Genomic DNA, 20631 nt, shown 5'->3' on the forward strand with positions numbered 1-20631 from the left:
AACACATATTGAATACCTACTGCTATCAGATAATTTTTCTAAAGCACAGCTCTGGTGTTTTTTTTCTTGACTGCAAACCTTCAGGGCTTTCTTTTGCCTTTTTTTAAAAATTGAGGTATAACTGACATAACATTATATTAATTTCAGGTGTGCAACGTAACAATTCCTTATTTGTATATATTGCAAAATGGTCACCACAGTAAGTCCAGTTAACATCCAGCACCATATATAGTTACAAAAATTTTTTTCTTCTAGTGAGAGCTTTCAGGATCCACTTCCCTAGCTACTTTCAAATATGCAACACAGTGTTGTTAATATAGTTACCATGCTCTGCATTACATCTTCATGACTTATTCATCTTATAACTGGAAGTTTGTACCTTTTGACCTCCTTCACGCATTTCACCCACCCCTCTACCTCCCACCTCAGGCAACCACCAATCTGTCTTCTGTACCCATGAGCTCAGGGCTTTTGTTTGACTTCTGGTTTTTTGGTGGAAGCCCTAGAGTTCCACATATAAATGAGATCGTACAGTATTTATCTTTTTCTGTCTGACTTGTTTCTCTTAGCATAATGTCCTCAAGGTCCATCCATGTTGTTGCAAATTCACTTTGCCTATTAAATTGAGTTAAGTTCCTCAGCTGGCATCCCAGACCCCTGAAAAAAGGCTTCACCTGCCTTTTTTGACCATTCGTCTTTCATTCCTAATAGCCAGGCCAAATCCCTGACCTCTCGCTCTCCCTACACACTTTATACCTTTATTCCTGGCTGCACAGTACAGTAGCTATTAGCCACTTGTAGCTACTTAAACGTAAATTAATTCAAATTAAAGTTTAAAATTCAGTTGCTCAGTCACACTAACCGCATTTTGAGCGCTCAGTAATCGTGTGGCTTGTGACTACCTACTGAACAGCACAAAGAACATTTCCATCATCACTGAAAGTTTTTGATGGCCTTGGTCAGTACCTTTTATTTCCACTCCTTCTGGCTAAACTGTCCTCCCATTGTCTCACCTCCTCCTCTTCTCCACCTGTAAAAATACCCTCTCTTTACCAGGGCCACCCGCCTCCAGTTCCACCCGTTCTACACAGCCTTTCCTGATCATTCCTTTCTTAATGAAATCCCCCTGCCCCTTTAGAGCCTTGGTAGTATTTTATCTGTTTTCCTCTATGAAACCTACCCTTTTCCCCTCATATTGTAGCCACTTAGGTCCTTACTTCCAGTAATGACTTGGAAGACTTTTGGAAGTAAAGACTACTTATTCTGTGCACAGTACAGTGGGAGTTCAATAAACAATTGTTGAATTGAATACCTAGTAGAAAAGAGAATGGTTCTTCTTTCGTTTTATTTCTGTAATCAGCAAGCACAGTGAATGTCTTAAATTCCTTACTTTTTTTTTTCCTTCCATAATCACATACACCCTTTCTGCAAGACCCAGCAGGAAGTGAAGCCCCTGTGCAGGTGGCCGCAGCCGGCACAGTCCATCTTAGAGCCAGCAGCGCGGACATCAGTGCCAAGGAGAGCGACTGGTTGGGAATACAAACATAATCCTCTGGCCAGGCTATGGGTCAGCACGCGGGGGGTGAAATTTTAGGGACACAGTAACAGATGGATAACTGAGGGTCAGGCAGGGTACAAACTACAGACTTCAGAGAAGTGACCCCAGAAGAAATGACTGGAATGACAGAGACTAACCAAGTCAGGGAAGTGGCAAGGCTCAGATTTAAATTGCTTGCAGGGTGGGGAGCCGCAAGATATCTGTTCTCAGTTAAACCCTGGAGGAACTTCCTGGGTGGTTTGTTGCTGCCTGGCTAACTGTGCTCATTGTGGCATTTTTTAGCCCAAAGCCACCTGCCACAAAGGAGAGGATCTCACCCGAAACATTCACCAGCACAATTTCCAGACACTTTAGGGACATTCACAGGCTGTCCTCTTTTCTCTAGTCTAGCTGCCCTTGGGAACCAAAGAGATTGCTGGTTTCCATTCATTGACTGTGGGGGGATGACGGAAGGTGAGAATGAGTGTGTGCACATGTGTGTGTGTGTGCCCATGTGTTCTGAGGGGTTGGGGGAGCAGAGGCTATTAGAATAGGTTTACAGAGCTCTTTGTCTTTCCAGGCTTATTTTGCAGAGGGAGAAGCACTTCCATTATCTGAAAAGAGGCCTCCGACATCTGACAGATGCCTATGAGGTAAACCTTGCCTAGGAGCCCTTTCTGTCAAATTAAAGGCCAGATCTTTCAACATTTTTTTTGTTTGGTTGTAAAAAGCCCTATGGGCTTGACCACTGCAGATTCACTCACTGTACCTGTGTGACTCGGTAGGAGCCAGTTACACAGTGGCTGATCCCACAGAGCTGGGACCCCTGCTTCTGAAAGGACAGAACCAGAACTCCTCTAGTCTTACCCCAGCTCCAAGCTAGAGGAGCCCGCTAGATGGGGTGGGGCTTTCTTCCACCATTAGATCGATCGTGTCTGAGGGGTTCACGTTCCTTCTTCTAGACACCCCTTGACCACTAGCTACAAGGCAGTTACCTGCTTATCTTTTTACCTACCCCTTTGCCCTATAAGCTTATCTAATTTCTCTACTGGCTGATGTGTGTAAGTCCCAGAGAGTACCACTGCAGTGTAACACTGTAAAAATGCCCCAGTGTGGAGTGGATTTTAAATCAGTATTCCTCAGAGCCCTAGGGTTCCACCGAGGGTCCTGGGGGGCAGGGGGGGCAGTGGTGGTGGAGGGGAAGGGGATTGGGGATGGGGGTGAAGGGCAGGCAGAGGGTAAATGTGAACTGGAGGGCGCCAGGCTTCCTGCCCCATTTTACAAAGAGCAGCCCTGCCTTTGTTTTTTATTTGGGAGTGGGGTTGCACTTTTGATTATTTATGGCAGGATCAGCCAACTCAAATTCCTGTAGATCTAAGCAGGTAGCATCAATGAGAGATGTGGGCCTGGTTGGGGGGTGAGGGAGGCATGGAACTGAGGCAGACCGGAAGACCTGTGATTTCACTCTGTTCCTGCCAGTTGCTGCCACACAGGAATGCAGACCCAAGGTTGCCAGGCCTCTTTTTGTTTTTTCAAATGAAGCCAGAAATTCAGATTTCTATGTGGATCTGTCAGCACTTGAATATTACAACCAGCTCTAATTAAAACACTATAGGGAGCAAGCGGAACACATCCGTGGGCTACATTTGGCCTGTGGGTGCTCAGTTTTTCGATCTTGACTGGAGTCCTGGATGGTTGGGGTCCAGTCAGCCTGATACAATTGATACTGTAACAGTGGACAACTCACTGAATAGTGTGCTAAAGGCTTGCTATTCATTATCTCATTGAATCCTCACAACTATTCCAGGAGGTAGGTAAATATTTTTTATAGATAAGGAAACAAGCTTAGCAAGATTAAGTAATTTGCTCAAAGGCACATGGCTCATGAGAGGAGGAGCTGGCACTGAAAGCCATAGCAGTGTCTTCTGTCATCACACCAGCTGCGCCTCCAGGTGGTGAGCTAGCACATTTCTGTGCACATTTATGAAGAGGGCAGCTTGGACCAATCAATGGAAAGAGCACTGGATCGAGAGTCTAGAAACCTGAGCTCTTGTCACATCTTGGACATTTACTGTTCTTTGTAATCTGGAGAAAGTTCTTTTCTCCGGACCTCACTTATGCACTTTTGGTTTGTAAAACTGGGCAGTAATACTCCCTGCCCATCTAGCCTCGATGCTTAAATGTTTATTGCTTGAATTAGGACCAAGATCTGTTCACATGTTACCTTTGGAAGCCTTTCCCAGCACCCCTGCCCAGGCAGAATTAGTCTCTTCCATGTGCCCATTCTGTGTATGCATGTGTTATGTTGTCTTGTTCCAGAAAGACATAAGGTAACTTGTACTCACGTGTCTGTGGTTATTGGAGGGGAAGAGGGCATTAGACAGACATTCTAATCCAAGCATCTCAAGAGAAGGAACTGAATTTTATTCATTTTTGTGTCCCCAGTGCTTGGCACGAGTAGATACTAACTCAGTATTTGTTGAATCAGTGAATGGGATAATCCAGGAAATCCCTTCCTGAGACTGTGTATCTCCCTGGGTCTACACGGGGAAAATGGTAGCACTTAACTTTCTGGCGAGTGAGAAATCCTCTGATCAGCTTCTTTGGATACCTTTGGGGCAGGACCCATTGGGTTCAGGTTAAATTTCCTTGTCCCATTGTCCTTTTCTCACCTGTGGTCATCTCAGCTCCTGGCTAAAGCCACAAAGTAAAGTGTCCTTCATTGACTGATTGTTCATAGGTTGCCCTCCTCCTCCTTGCCAGGCTGCCAGGAAGGCAACAGATATTACCTTGTCAGCAGGGTCTTGGAATGATTGTGAATAAGGGTGTGTTTTCTTCCCTGTTCCTTTCACAGTGTCTGGATGCCAGCCGCCCATGGCTCTGCTATTGGATCCTGCACAGCTTGGAACTGCTGGATGAGCCCATCCCCCAGATGGTGGCCACAGAGTGAGTCTGGCGTTGGGGAATCTGGAGTGTTTCCTGAAGCTGTATTTTGAGTTTGGGGCTCTTTTTGTCTTGTTTGTCTTGTTTCTATTCTGATTTATTTTGAATGAAAAACAGAGCGCTACCAAGAAACCCTTGCCCTTCCTTGACCTCCAGTAACTTCCTGAAACTCCTCCACTTCAGAGCCATTCATTGTAAGCCCATGAGTAGAATCAGACTTTGAACTCCCAAGAGAGGGATTCTGTTTCTTCTATGGCCTTTTCTTTTGGCTCTTGCTCTGGTCTTTGAGAAACATCTTCATCATCAACTCTGGAGAAACATGATTTTGCCGGAAAGTACAGTATGCATTTGAAGAGCTTCTGTGGGGAAGTGCATGGCAACCCAATGGACAAAAATGCCTTTGCCTTCCATAAACTCCTTGTAGAAGTCCCTCCTCACCAATGCCTGGGGGACAGTGTGGCTCTTGATGGCACTGGGTGTGTTACCCAGTTACAAATGTCCTCACATGGTTGTCTTAAACTTCTGATTTATGATGAGAGATTGATCTAAGCCACTAAGATTCTACCCAAAGTGTTGGTGCAGATGGATGTCCTCAGTGTGATTCCTCTCCTTAAATCTCATCACAATTTACATATTAAAGAAGAAGCCGATCATCACTCTAGTGTTAGGAGTACCCGAGGAAGGAAAGGGCTGTCGGGATTTGGAGCTAATGCCCAAGTTCTCACTGAGACAGGGCCCGTCCCCTCGGCAACGTCTTTGACTTCTTCTGCTCCCACTGCTGCTCTGCAGGGAGAGAGTCAGAGTGTGGTCCCGGGGCCAGGTTTGATTTCCCGCAGCGCACGGGCAGCTGTGTCCGGATGCGTGGAGGCTGGCCTGTGCCCCTCCCCAGCCACAGTGCCCCTGCCTGGGTCACACTGTCAGGTCAGGAGAACAGAACCACACATTGTCTCATTCATTCTGTCTTAACAATAACCTCTCATTCTGCCTTCCTGGGCAGGGTGTCTTGTGATGAATGTGGAGAGAAAAGATAATAAAGAATTAGGCCATTAACCCTTGTGATATGTACGATGCTTTCAGAGGGAGAGGAAAAATATGCATTGTCTTCCACTTCGTGGTGCTGCTGCAAGCCTGCCTAGTTGCTTCTAGCTCTGGAAGTAGAGTTGGACACAGTTTCTGCAGTAACAGGAATTTAATTGTCAAAATAAAGGCCCGTGTGCTTCTGAAATACCAGTTGGGGGTTGTGGATTATTTGGCAAGATCCCCCTTAAAACACACAAAATCAGGAATGTGGATGGGAAAGTCCCACGTGAGAGAAGGAAAAAGAAACGGGAGGATTCTGTGACAGTGAAGTGGAGATGCCCCCAAGAGGAGCAGTGATTTGGAGCAGGAAGGATGCCCCCTAGAGGAGGATGTAGGCTGATTGAGGTGGGAAGATGGTGATAAGGGGGTTTCTGGTCAGCATCGGCTTTGAGGGTTTTCTAGGTTGTATACTTGGTGTTTATAGGTAAGGCTTTTCTGAGGAGTAAGTGTTGGCTCAGCTTTTGTGGAAACATCAGATTGGAAGAGAGGACCCCCTCAGAGGGCTTTTCACACTGAACAATTGGAGACAACCTAAATATCAACAGTTGGGATGAATGTAAAGTTTAAGTAAAGTACCTATGTCTTGATACATACTATGAAATACTATGCAGCCATTTAAAACTTAAAAAGGAACAGATGTTAACTAGACTTACTGTGACCATGTTACAGTATATACAAATACTGAATCATGTTGTACACCTATAATGTGTATATAGGTGTACTAATAATGTACTAATATAATATAAAGACTAATATAATGTTACGTCAATTATACCTCAATTAAAAATTTTATATATGTGTATCCATTTGTATATACAAATATATGTATTTATAGAGAGAGGTATTCATGATTTAAACGAAAAAAGTTAAAAATTCAACATTTATAGATTAAAAATAAAGGGAGCTATGTGCATAGGAGAAACCAGAAAGATATATACATACATGGTAGTAGTTATTTGTGTGGATGGTGGGGTTAAAGGTGATTTTTTTCTAAGCTTTTTTACATTTTCTAAAAATTATAATTACAAGGATGTTTTAAAACTAAAAAGCTGATCTGTCCTAATTTGAAGAACCACTTGAGAGTTAATGATTGAAAATTTCTGCTTCACAGCTGCCTTAAAAGCTTTACTTGCGGTTCCTCTGAGCATTGATTTAACAAACTTTTAAAGAATGACTTAGACTTTCCAATAATGTATTTTGTTCTGTGCTTAGCAGGCAGTTAATTCTAGATGTGGATAATATTTATGAACACAGCCTAGTAGCCCTGACTTATAAGGGAATAAACTATTTTTTAGTAAGAAACAGAGAAATCTTAACTTCTATAAAAATATGAGGCTTTTTTAAAAGAAAAGACTACCCAATTTTAGATACTGCCTTTTAATTTATTTTATACAGGGAAAATAAATGCTTTGAAAATGTGGTCAGGTTTTGTTTTTTTTTTTTTCCCCTCTGCTTCTTTATACAGATATTAAGGTTTCCCAGAGGCTGAGTTTAGAGTTAGATTATTTTTTTGCGGTTCTCTCTCCCCACTCCCACACCTAGTGTGCAACACACACACACGTTTCTCTCTTTCCTATTTTGTTCACTATTGTCCTTCTGTTTGTTTAGGGAACAATATGACAAGCTGAGTTCCCTCTAGTGGACAAAACCACTTTTGTCAGCTTCTGTGATTGCTGAGCAAAGCCAGCAAGGGCCAGACTTTTACTGCTGGTGTCAGAACTTTCGAGAATAGTATGTTCATAGGTAGGAATTTAGTATGCCTCTCTTAAGAGATCGTATCCACAAATTTACACATGTGTTCACCTAAAATAAATTAGTATTTTGGAAGCAGACTAAGTGCATTTGCTTTTAGCACTGAAGGAAGAAGCATCTTTCAATGAGAATCCTGTGCTTTGTTACTGAAAGCTACTTTAATGAAACAAGTGGAGTGAAATGAAAACCACAGGGAAACCACTGCACTGTTAAGTTAGGTGTTTTAGCTTCTGTCGGATCTGAAAGTTATCTTAAACTTAAAAATTGTTTTAGAACTTTTCCACTTGTAAAGTTTTCCCAAAGATTAAATTTAAATATTCATGTGTCATTGTTTTATTAAATTTCCCTTTCAAAAGATTATTAGCAGCTTGTCCCCTGAATAGCTCCTTAAATATCTTTCCTTTTAATTTTAAATTTAATTGGACTGTTTCCTTATCTTTCAGTGAGGGTACCTTATGTCGTCATTTGTCTTCTGGGCGTTTTTCAGCCAAGTGCTGCAGCATCTAGTAGGTAGAGGTCAGGATGCCACCCAATCAGTGTGCTCCACAGGACAGTCCCCACAACACACAGTTATTCAGCCCCAAGCATCAGCAGTGCCACACTGGGGACCCCTGCTCTCAGAGAATCAATTGCAGACTTGGCCATCATTCCAAAACAGCAGCACCCAGGGACTGCCCGTGCTTGATGGAGTCAGATAACCGGTCATCCTCTAAGAGAGCCTGCCAGCCTTCCCCCTGTTCATGGCTGCATTTTGCCAGGGAAGGAGTTTTCCTCTCCCTTCTGTTCAGCTGAAGCTGTTTTACGGTGTGGCATTCGGAAGACTTAGCACTGGATGTCTTAGCCTGATGTCCGCTCAGTCAGCCGGCATTTGCATCTGCTCCTGAGCCAATCTGCCCAAGGATGACTGTGCCTGTTTCCAAAGCTATGGTCTTTGTAACTTATTCTAGGCCTTCAATCTGTCTGTGGTAACCTATTCTGGCACTGATGTTTTTCTTAAATCTAACCGAAATTCTTGCTGCAGAGTAGCTTCAATTCTTGTTTCTTAACGTTTGCATAATTACCCTTTGCACACTTGAGGTCTTTTGCTGGGTAGCTTCCTCACTGTTGGTTCCCTGTAATAGTAAGTCTTTTAATAACTCTTACATTTAGCCATTTTTACAGCTCTATTTTGAACTTCCTTTGACTTGGTAAATGGAGGCTTGACCAACACTGTGTTTGTGACGCTTTTTTAATGTGAAGGAAAGGATGTAATTAGGTTTGTTTGTTTGTTTGTTTATTTATGCATGCATGCTGGGGGATTGAACCCAGGACCTTGGGCATGCTAATAAGCGTGCACTCTACCACTGAGCTATACCCTCCTCTGTGATGCTTTTAAAAAGCACTTTCATTATTGTTCACAATTCATGGACCCTAACTTCTGGTCCTTTTTCTGATATATTCCTAGTTATTCCACATCTTATATTTATATGCTTTATTCGTCTCCCACTCCTCCCATCCCTAAGTACATTACTTGCTACTTACACCTATTTCATTTGTCTTATTCTTACTGGCTTATGATTTGTTGTGTATCATCCTGGACTTTCTCTCCTTGGAGGGTTTCCCTGCTCATTTTGTGTTGTTGCTTATGGGCTGTGTGTGCTTTTGAGCCCTTCATCCACATTGGTGATGGGGATGTCCAGAATCAAACACTTTCCGTCAGTCCTCAACCATCCTCTAAAAGTTCGAGTAAATTATCAATATTCTCGCTTTGAACATGATTCTCTTACTAAGTTCTACCTACTTTTTGACAGTTGGGTGATAAGCGGTGGTGTCCAGTAGAACTTTACATGCTAGTGGAAATGCTCTCTATTTTGTGGCAGCCACTCGCCACATGTAGCTGTTGAGCAGTTGCAGTGTGGCCTGTGTGACTGAGGAGCTTAATCTTAAATTTAATTAATTTAAATTTAAATTTAAATAGCCTCATGTAGCTCTTGGCTCCCTATTGGACAATGCAGATTCATCACATTGCTACCCAAAATGTAGTTTCCAGACCAGTAGCAGTGCCATCACCTGGGAACTTGCTAGAAATGCAGAATCCCAGGTCCCTGTAGCTCTGCAGAATTAGATCTGCAGTTGACAGGATCCTCAGGTGACTTCTATGCACACCCAGGTTTGAGAAGCACTGATACTTGGCTGTACATTGGAGTCACATGGAGAATTTTTAAAACTCTTGGGCCCACCCTCAGTGGTTCTGATTTAATTGGTATGAGATGTGGCCTGGGCTTTGGGATTTTTTTTTTTAAATATCCCCAAAGTGATTCAAATTACTCAGCAAAGACTTGTGGTATTCAAACTTTGTGTGTGTCCACATCACCTGAGAGTCTAAAAATACAGAGGTCCAGCTCTTTCCTGCCTCAGCAAGTCTGGGTCTCTGAATTCTTTATTAGCTCTCTGGTGATCCTGATATACGCATTTTGGGTTTTTAAATACCTGATCTAGAAGAGAGTCTTCTACTTTGTTGGAAATTGTCACATAAGCTAGAATGAAATGCCTTGCTGACTTGAAAGAAAATTGATCTCCTCGATCTTTCAGTCATATGACTGAATGAGTGATTTATGAATACTTGTTTTTTCACAGTGTATGCCAGTTCTGGTGTTTGCTCAGTGTTTCCTGCTTGCGATATTTTTTCCATTAGTTGGTGAATTTCTGGTCTCTAGGACAAGTTTTTCTCCCCCTTTTCATAGTGAGAAATATCACTTGCGTTTTGCTTTTCAAAACTGCCAGGAGTTCTGCGAACGACAGCTGGTAGCTTCATGGTCAGTTTGCCAGTTCCTTAAGGTGTGAGTTGGGAAGCCTCTGGATCAGAATGTTCTGTAGCACGGAAGTGTCTTGGGAGTCAAGAAATGCCCAGCCCCTGTTTCCCAGCAGTGCCCCACAGTCAGTCAGAAGCAGCCTGTCAGCTGAGGGAGGTTGGCGTGGAGGGGTGAGTTAGTGGTGTCTGGTACATTCAGATCCCAGCCCATTCCAGACTTCAGGCCACAAGGTCAGGAGTATTGCATTTGGCCTAATTCTGTCATGGGAGCTGGGGAAGGGAATGGATAACGTGACTTTTTCTTTCTCTTTTCTTTTTTAAAATGTGCTGTTAAGTTTGAAATCAAACAAAATTTTTTTGCTTTCGTGATACAGAAAACTTTTTGCATGCTAGTGCAGCCAACTTTTGTTAGACCATGAATTTAGTTAGCTATTTGTTTCTGGGAAATAGGATAAGAATTGATGAGGGTTTGGGAAATATTTTAGGCAACAAACTCATTTTCTCTGCAAAAATTAATTGCTATTAAAAACATGCCACAGAACTGTCGTCCTTCTCTGATTATCAACTTCGATTTCAATCCTTGGTTTCCTACGGTAGAACTGCCAGGGCAAAGTGAAGTGAATGTGTATTACTTTTAACCTGCGACAATTTTATGACTCCACTAGCAAATCAGCAGCATTTTCTCTGGCTGTCCCTGCCCAGGTAACGGGAGGTCTGAAATCAAAAGTAATCAAATATGACGTGGGAAGGCAGCCATCAACTTGTGTCTCAGTGGAGCCATAGAGTAGACTCTATGTGGTCTCTCTGGCAGCAGTAGATAAGAGAGAATGAGACCAAAAAGCCCAGGGAAAGAAGGCTGCCTGGTCACTGGAAGGACCCAGATTTGCAGCTGGTTCTCTTAAAGGAGGGCTCGTCCTAATAGGACGCTGTGAGTCGTGGGGAAACAACTTGATAATCAGCACATTCCTGGGGGCCCCCTTTCCAGTGAACTTCAGAGGAACTTAGACCAAGAGGGGCTCTCTTGGTTTCACTTAAAGCAAGAATCCAGCTTCTGGGTAAACTGATGCCATGCTTGGAGGCCAGGGTTTGGAGGCCAACCCTCAGTAAACAGCTTCCCTCAGTGAAGGAACTGGAGCCTCTGTGGACCCGCATGAAAGATTCTCCAAAAGCCCACAGACAGGGGTGCAGTCTTGTGACGTGAGCCAGCAGGACTTAACTTTGTCACAATGCGGTGAGCGTGCTGGAAGCCCACTTGTCTCTCGTTCTAACCGTGGAAGCAGACTCCATTAAAAGCTTGTTTCTCGTCGGTGGTAGGAATAAAAATCAGAAGCCCCACTAGGGCTTACTTGGCAATGGGAGTGAGGAGGCACCTCTTTAAATATTCCCGGTAAGCCTAGGTGATGGCTCTAGGCCTGGGTGATGAGCATGGGAAGAAGTAGTTGAGCATCACCTTGATTTAGGCAAAACCCAAAGCCTGCGAGGTACCCCACAGGTAAGAAGGGCCTGGGCACACAGATCCAGGGTGGCAAATTGAGAGAAAAGTGTAGAAAAGATTTGGTCAAGAAGCGTGAGACTTAGCCCCCAGTTCTGCGAAAGGCCGTGTGTTTCTGCCAGGCCTTATGTTCTTTGCTTCATGACCGGGTAAATGCTTAAATACAAAGCTCATAAAGGAGGGCATCCAAAACATGATAGCAGGGTGGAGAGCTGGGCCCTTTACAGGTGTTGATTGAATTCAGTATACATTGACTAGATGGTAGGAGAGATTTTTTTTTTTCCTTTGGAGGAGGGCGGAGCATGGGAAAGGCATGTACTGTGGTGGGATTCGGTGCTTTGAAATGACTGCTCTCTTACTTTGTTTTTCCCTTTGGCTATGTACCTAGCGTGTGTCGGTTCCTGGAGCTGTGTCAAAGCCCAGAAGGTGGCTTTGGAGGGGGCCCTGGCCAGTACCCACACCTCGCACCCACGTACGCAGCAGTCAATGCACTGTGCATCATTGGCACCGAGGAGGCCTATGACGTCATTAACAGGTACAGCCAAAGCCAGCGGGGCCGGACACCCAGCCGGGCTCCCGCCTGCTGACCCTGCACTGACCATTGCCGTCTCCTGCCTCTCTCCTGTTCATTTCTCAGAGAGAAGCTTCTCCAGTATTTGTACTCACTGAAGCAGCCCGATGGCTCTTTTCTCATGCACGTTGGAGGTGAGGTGGATGTGAGGTGAGTGGGGTTTTTCTTAGGCTGCTGCATTAGCAGATTTTAGGGCATATCTGCCATGAGACTTGCCAAACCCAAGGAAGCTTTGCCTCACAGGATGGCACGCAGAGTGACGTGTCAGTGACGTGGTCCAGAGTCATTGCAAATACGATACACATGTCCTCAGGGATCACCGTCTCGTGACTTCTATGTAAATGCCAAAATATAAGTAAGAGAAACAAAATCAAATGCTTTTGTTTTAAAAATGAAAAATACGTTTGTTTGCTATGAAGTGATACACCATCATCTGTAACTGTGTGGTATAATATAATCTTTCATCTCTCTGGGATAGGAAGGGAGAAGAAAGCCCAGCAGGGACTTCAGTAAATATTTTCTGAATGAATTTGATGACTTCATGACTTAACACCTGCGTGATAATTGCTTTGAGAGGTGACTCTTAGACGCCAGTAGAGTACATGAAAAACAGTTGCATTAACTGATTGGAACCAGTTGGCTCAAAATTATCATTTTTCTCAAGAATTGTCCGATGTACCTAGCAAGTAGCTTACTCACCTGGCAGGAGATTGCCTCTGAAGTACATAGGGAATTCAGTGAACTAGTCCTTTCTCAAAGGATCATTGAGATTTTATACCAAATTATTATTATTTATCTGACAAATTCATTTTTTTTATGAGGTTGCTATATCAAAGCCATCTTACTGCCTGTTTGTAAATGTGTTTGCCTCTACACAAGTTGAGTAGTATTCTAGCTTAACTGCTGGTTTGAAAGTATAGGGGAAGAATAAACCATGAAAGTTGTGGAGCACAAAACGCATTGCAAGTAAAGTAGGTAACCAGGCTGCAAAGACCTTCAGTGGGGGATTTTCTTCTAACTGTAACCTGTCTGTTCAAACCATAAAATCAGACTAGGTATCAACCAGGGAAACTACTTCCCTGCTCTCACTTGGTGTCAGAAGGGTGAGCAGACCTCTGACACCAAGTGTGTGTGTGTTTTTCCCTCATATTAATCGATTCTGACACTACCCAGAGTTAGTACAGACACCACAGATTAAGGACTCAGTCCCACAAGACCGCTGCCACTTTGGACAGTGATCACAAGTAGGAGGTTCCCACACTTCTGCCTGACTTGGCTACAAATTAGGGGTTCCCTGGACCCCCTCCTTTGTTCAGTAATTTGCTAGTATGGCTCACAGAACACAGGGAAAATTTTTACTATTACTAGTTTATTATAAAGGAATCATAAAGGATACAAACAGCCACATGAAGATGTATATAGGGTGAGGTCTGGAGAGGTCCAGAGTGTAGGAACCTCTGTCCCCGTGATGCTGGGGTGTGCGATCCTTCCAACAGGTCCTTGGATGCATCCATCAAACCAGAATCTCCCCGAACTTCTTCACTGAAGGTTTTTATGGAGGTCCCATTATGTAGGCATGATGGATGGAATCATTGGTGATTAACTCAATCCTCTGGGGAGCAGGGCTGAAAGTTCCAACCCTCTCATCACACGGTTTGTTCCCCTGGCAGCAGCCCCCATCCTGCAGGAGTCACTTCATTAGTATAAACCCGAGGAGGTTGAATGGGGGTTGTAATGAATAACAAGACTCTCCTATCACCCCAATCACTCAGGAAATGTTAAGGGTTTTAGGAGCTCTGTGCCAGGAACCGAGAAGAACAAGTATGTATTTCTTATATCACAATATCCTGGTGTCTGTTGTTAAAAAATAAACTGAGGCATATTAACAATGTTAAGAATTTATTTAAGCAAAAATTGATTTGAATTGGGCAGCATCCCATCCAACAGATAGAAAGGAGCTCCAAGGAGCTGTACAAAATAGGAGACTTTTATAGGCTGCAGGGAGCGGGGACAGAAGAACAGGTTAGTTATAGCAAGGTCACTGTCCTTCGAGGGAAGCAGGGATCTGTCATGCAGATTACCTGACTAGTGATGATCAAGTGATTCCTGATCGACTGGTTTAAGGTCCCATTTCTGGGACAGCTGAAGCCGTCCTTAAGTGTCAATTTGATGATGTGGAGCTTAGCGTAAGCGACTCCTTTTGGGCTTTTTGTCTTGTTTTTAACACAGTATATGCCAATGAAGCCAATACATCTATTGAAGAAAAGCAGTGTTGTGTTGACACCTTAAGAAAAAAGTTAGAAGATATTTTTCCCCTCTTGGTCACTACATTTTCATCCAGTTCTACAGATACTCCAACCAAATACGCAGTCTTGAAATTTAGCTTTTTAAAGTTGAGATTATAGGCAAAAGCAAACAAACCCTGGCAAAATCACTTTGGCATTTCATTGCGTACGTTGTTTTTCAGATATGATCATTCTCTAACTTATTTGTTCAATCACCAGTCTTCTTCTGTGTTTTCATTCATATCTGCTAGACAAATGCTAGGAAACCCTCCCAATAAAATAGACTTGTTCCATTGATGAGCACTGTAGGCATATTCCTCCTCCACCTGATCTCCTCCCTGGTAGCATCCTGCCGTTCGAGCCATGCCTGTCACATAGAGACTCAGAGATGCGAATGATGGATGAAACCTAGCAGATCGCATCCCATTTCCTTGCTGCTCCTGGTTTCTCGTGTCCCAGTTCCATCACTTTTCACTTGGTGTTCTTTTGACTATCAGCTGGTTCCCCCTGAGTGGATTTGATCTGAGGAGAAGCGGTGGTCATGGGGACAGGGTGGCATCTGGAGGCTGGCTGGTCTCATTCTGGATTAGACAGAACTGGTCTCGATCTTTCAGGTCTGTCACAACTCCTGCTAGTTTCTGAGATGAGCTTATTGAGGCATTTACAGCCCCTGTGTGTGCTGCCAGTAATCCCATCGCAGTCAACCCATAGCAAGCACCGTTTTTTTTTTCTCAGTTCTTAAGAAAGGGGCAATGATTTATTCCTGACCTCCTCATCTAGGTTATATAACACGGAACATTCTGAGAGGGTAGTGGGGAGACATGGACCCAGCATGTGCAAAAGTTTAGGTGACAGAGCGTAATGTGTGTTTAAGAAAGGAGAAGTTCGGTGTTGCTGAAGCACAGAGGGCCTGGTGGGCAGAGCCCGAGGTGAAGCTGGAAGGCCAGGCTGGGAACAGCCCACAGTCTCCTTGAAGTCTGAAGTTTATTTATTTATTTTTATTTTTTTTAATTTGAAGTTTATTTCAAAAGCAGTGAGAAGCCATTGGCAAGTTTTAAGTAGAGAGTGATGCAGTCTGATTTGTATGTTATTAGACGTTCTGCAGTTGCAGGGAACAGATTGTAGTGCTTTAGTGAAGCACCTCTGGCTTCAGGGCTGGAGGCAGGAAGACCGGACAGGTAATGGTGACTTGGATTCAGGTGACAGCAGAGAGGATGGAGGATAGGTGGATAGATTTGAGAATTGTGATGACTGGATGGAGGGAGAGAAGAAGATGCTGCACAAACAGGTTTCTTTTGCTCGCTCCCCATCTCTGTGTGAGGTCTAGGACTAGTGGCTTCTGGAAGCAGGTCTCAGGTCTTCCACTGATGAGAGGCAAACTGCACTGTTGGCCACCTGCCTTCCTCAGAGGTTCGTTAGGATTCAAGAGCAAATACTTTTGAGACCCTCTAAGAGGCTCGAGACCTGAGAGCAGTCAGTTTATGTAGATGATAACATTTGGCACAAAGGACTCCTGCGTGCTTCTGATGCCTGCTGGTGTGCCTCCACCTCCATGAGCAGGCTGATAAAAATGCTGGGAGGATAATAATGCACACAGCTTACTGGACTGCCTCAGTGCATTTGGCGTAACATTATAACCATGTTGAATAATATCAAAACTAGAGCCTTCCTTTTCCTCTTGTTTCTATTCCTTAGGAGCCCTTAGAAAAAGGATCTGTAACCAGAATTAGAATAATTTTTGTCTTCAACATAAAATGGAGCTGAGATGTTAGATATTTGAAGAGACCATAGAAGGGAAGAAAAGACAGTTTGTAGACGTGTTCTACATAATAGAGGAAGAGGCTGAAATAAAATGTGTCCTGAGAAGAATTAGGGCTGGCAGGATAAAACGGCAAGAATTATTCCAAATCAAGTAGGATAACATGACAAAAAAAAGACGTTTTTTCTTTTTAAAGTGCGTGTGCACAAGCGCGTGCACATGTATGTGTGTGTGTGTGAGTGAGTGAGTGAGTGTGACCGGTGAGGTGCTTGAAATGAAAACTCTTTTCTCCTTCTAGAGGCCTAAAGAGTGAATCTGACTGGGCTCACCTATTCTGATTCCCCTTGCCTGGTCTCAGCAGCCCTTGGGGTCTGGCGGCCTGCTTTTGGAGTGTCTGTTGTGGAAAAAAATATAGTTAACCTTTAGCATGTCCATGCCATTAAACAGACAAATCCTGGGTCTAAAACAGTACTGACAGCTGAATGAATGGGCATATCAGAAATACCTGAATGACACCGAGGAATTTTGGGAGCCTTCGTGGGCCTTTGAAAGAAGAGCTAAATTCCCTGTTGACATGAATTGGTACGGTTATTTTGTCTGGTGTAGATTTGGCCATGTGGAGGCAGGGAGAATAGAATGTCATGTTCTTTCACAGAAACCATGCTGTGAGCAACTCTATCCAGAGTGTCAGAGCGCCCGGTTGGACACCAGGAGGACTGACTGTGGGCCAAGAGTGAGGACAGGCGGTGATTACAGCAGAGAGCAATTCGCCCAAGAAGTTCCGTGAGCCTTGTTCAGGCTCTACCTTCAAGCTTAACACCCTCTCCTCTATTTCTGTCCTTCCAGAAGTGCATACTGTGCCGCCTCGGTAGCTTCTCTGACCAACATCATCACTCCAGACCTGTTTGAGGGCACTGCCGAATGGATAGCAAGGTGAGAGAGGCTGGGGTTTATCTTGGCCTCTTAGACAGCAAGTGGTCAAGACTTCTGAAAAATAAAGCAAATGCAGAAGGACCAGAGGGAATATAAAATCACAGGAGATGTCTTATGGTTGAAGAATTGTGCATTTCAAAAATACTTTAAAAGTTTGCTTTTTTCTCAAACTTTCTTTAATGTGATTGGCAAGGATCAAAAACTTGGATAACAGTATTGGTCAGAGTCTAAATGGATTTAACCAGGTTGGAGAGCAATTTGGAAATATGTCAAAGATGCCCTTGCTGATGACCTCAAAATTTCACTTCTATAAAAACTCACACACATGGCTGAGAGAGACAAACACAGGACTTACTTTTAATAGCAAAAAACTGGAAGCGCATTGAATGTTCACAAGCATGAGGTGGATAAGCAAGTTGTGATGTAGTAATGCTGGACTATGATAGAGCAGTTAAAATGAATGCATTAGAGAGTCGTGTAAATAGGGATCAATCTCAAAAACACTACTGAGTTAAAAAAATAAAAAGGATATGAAAGAAAGCATACAGATCAGCACATTTACTTAAAATCTGAAAACACGCCAAACAGTTCTATATTGTCTATGGGAAGAATCACATGTAATAACATAAAAACATGCTGGGAAGGATAAACACCAAATTCAGGATGCTGGTTACTTCTGGGGAGAAAGCACAAAAAATGAGATTAAGGGAGGTCTGTACTTCGACACAGGAGACTTCGGCTGTATCTGTAATTGTTCTTTATTTAAAATAAAAAGACCTGAAATGCGTGTGGCTAAATCAAAGCCAGGTGTTAGGCACATGTATGTTCGTTCTGTATATTATTTGCTGTACTTTTCTGGATGCTTCAGGTGTTTCATAACTTTAAAAAAAATGCATAGTAGATTTATATGTACTATTAAGGAATTATATCCAGGCCGTACTGTTTTTTTTTACATTCTAATTTTTATCAAAGTAATACTTGTTACTATGAAAGTATAATTTACAGCTAAACCAAGTGATATACTATGATCATATTTACTTTTTTCTGTAATTTTTATTTTCCTCAAATTAGACATTACCTTTTTTTTTTTAATGTATGTATCATGAAATCATTCCCAAATCTTCTGCCAGAGCTGTAAGATCACTCTAAATATAATCAGACACCTCAGGAAATGTATCAGTTCTCTTTTGTGTGTGTACTTGAGTAGGTGTGTGTGCACGTGTGTTTTGAGTTACCCTCCTCGGGCCTCTGCCCTCCTGCTTCAGTCTGGACAGATTGCTCTCAGCTTGCCGAACAGCAGGCATGCAGAAGCTTCCTTTCAGCATGAAATTCACTTCACTTCTCTGCTTTGTTGAAGCCCCTGTCCTCCTTTTTCTTGGTTCACGTACTCATTTTAATGAAGCATGTGTTCCAGTAGATCCCAAAAAAGAGAACTTGGGAGATGCATTTTTAAGATTTTGCGTGTCTTTGTTCTAGTCTTGCACTTGATTGATGGTTCATTTGGTTAGAGATTTCTACTGTATAAATTGCATTCCTTTGGAATTTTTAAATGTTGCTCCATTACCTTCTGGCTTCCAGTGTCTGTCACTGTTAAAAAGGCTGATAATAATGATAATCAGCATTTACTGAGGACTCGGTGGGTGATACTCAATATTAAGGGAGCTGTAGTTAAAGGAGTGAGAGTATGGCCTTTTGAGCTAGACTGTCTGGGTTTGGTTCTTTTTTGTACTTTGTTTCTCAGTTGAGATCGCCCATTTTTTATTCTTTATAAGTGTATTTTTCTTAACTTCACTGAGGTAAATATAAAATTATAATATCTGCTTTAAAATTCTTGTCTGGGAATTTCAGCATCTGGATACCTACGAGTTGACACGTCACATTTTCCTGAGTGTCTGTGTCAAATAATTTTTGGATGGTACCCTGGCCATTGTGATATTTCATTGTAGAGACTGGGTTCTGTTAGATTGCTTTGAAGAGTGTTGATGTTTAGCAGGCAGTCAAGTTGGTTAGACACACCTGCAAGGGCAGTGGCTCTGCTCTGGGATCAGTTCTTGGTCAGATGCTGCTTTCAGTTTGCCCAGTGCATGTGTGTGTGATTCAGGGTCAGGTAGAAACTTGAGCCAAGTTTAAACCTGGAATTTGGGGTTTTCCTTCTCTGGTGCTCCTCTTTCTAGGATTCCTGCTCAATTTCTGTCAGCTTGGTTCTTCCTGCCAGAAAGATGGTGGGTTTTCTATGAGTGTCAGCTGCCTTCCCCTGAGCTGCTGCTGCCATGCTGGGCAACTGTAGCCATCCTGAGGGCAAATCAGGAAGAAACAAATACAGTGAGGGAAGGGAGGGACTGACTGCTCCAGCGTTCAAATCCCCACCTTTTTTCAGTTTCCTGAGCCCTCAGGAAGTTGTTCTAGTGTGTTTTGTTCAGAGTGTAGAGCTGTTATTTGCAGGAGGATTGGTATATTAGGCACTTACTAGATGTGAAACTCTGACTGCCTGGGTTTGAAGCCCAGTTTTGTCATTTGTTAGCTTTGTGCCTTGGACAAGTTATCTAACCTCTCCATGTTGTAGTTTCCTTATATGTAAAATGAAGGGATACTGAATTTGATGTTAAGCTGAAATACAAAGTGACCAAAACCTGTTGTACCCACTGTGCTTTACTGCCTCCCAACCCACTGTATGCCCAATCCATTGTTTGTTTTTGTTTTGTTTCTCTTAATCTTGCTGTTTGGAAATTTCATGCTGATGAACCATGATATGGATTTTTTTTTTCATTCATTGTGCTGGGCACTTAGGTGTCTTCAATCTAGAATTGCATGTACTTTACTTCTAAGAAACTTGATTATTTCTTTGATTTCTTCTCCTCCGTTTTCTGTGTTTACTTTTTTTATAATATCCTATAAGTAGGGTTGATCTTCTAATTTTTCAGAAACTTTTTGCCTGTTTTCCACCTCTTAATCTTTATTATTGTACTTTCTAAGAGATACACTTACCTGTTATCTTGTAATCTTTCTGTCGGGCTTTTATTTCTGTAGTTCTTTTAAAAATTTTCCAGGACTTATTTTTTAATCTCCATGTATAAAAAAAGAATTCTTCTTTTTAAAAAAATTATTGTTATTATTTTGAGGGAGGAGGCAACTAGGTTAATTAATTAATTTATTTTAATGGAGGAACGGGGGCTTGAACCCAGGACCGCATGCATGCTAAGCACATGCTGTATCACTGAGCTATACCCTCCCCCCAAGAATTCTTTTTTTAATAGACTCTCCTGCTCTTGTTTCAGGGATATTTTATCTTGCAGTGTCTTTATTTCATATAGTATCTTATCTAAAGATTTAACTTTTAAAATTTACTTCTGTCCCTACATTACTTTCTCCAGTTTATTTTTGTTTGTTTTATTTTTGTTTCATGTTTACATGAAAGAGACTTTGCTCAAATGTCTGGTGTTCATATTTAAGTGTCAAGTGCTAGAAAGTTGATGGGGAACTGTGTGTGC

At 42.7% G+C, this 20631-nt stretch overlaps 1 protein-coding gene across 1 annotated transcript in view; it reads left to right on the plus strand.

The window, feature by feature from the left end:
• The window catches only part of FNTB (farnesyltransferase, CAAX box, subunit beta), a 63748-nt gene that overhangs the window by 25322 nt on the left and 17795 nt on the right, over positions 1–20631 (plus strand). Inside the window, exons 3-7 of the mRNA XM_010976640.3 lie at positions 2118–2190; positions 4392–4483; positions 11984–12130; positions 12233–12316; positions 17057–17143. Coding sequence (XP_010974942.1) covers positions 2118–2190; positions 4392–4483; positions 11984–12130; positions 12233–12316; positions 17057–17143 — 483 coding nt within the window. The remainder of the gene's footprint in view (positions 1–2117; positions 2191–4391; positions 4484–11983; positions 12131–12232; positions 12317–17056; positions 17144–20631) is intronic.

The sequence above is a fragment of the Camelus dromedarius genome, chromosome 5 (assembly GCF_036321535.1).
Source record: "Camelus dromedarius isolate mCamDro1 chromosome 5, mCamDro1.pat, whole genome shotgun sequence".
Lineage (NCBI taxonomy): Eukaryota > Metazoa > Chordata > Mammalia > Artiodactyla > Camelidae > Camelus > Camelus dromedarius.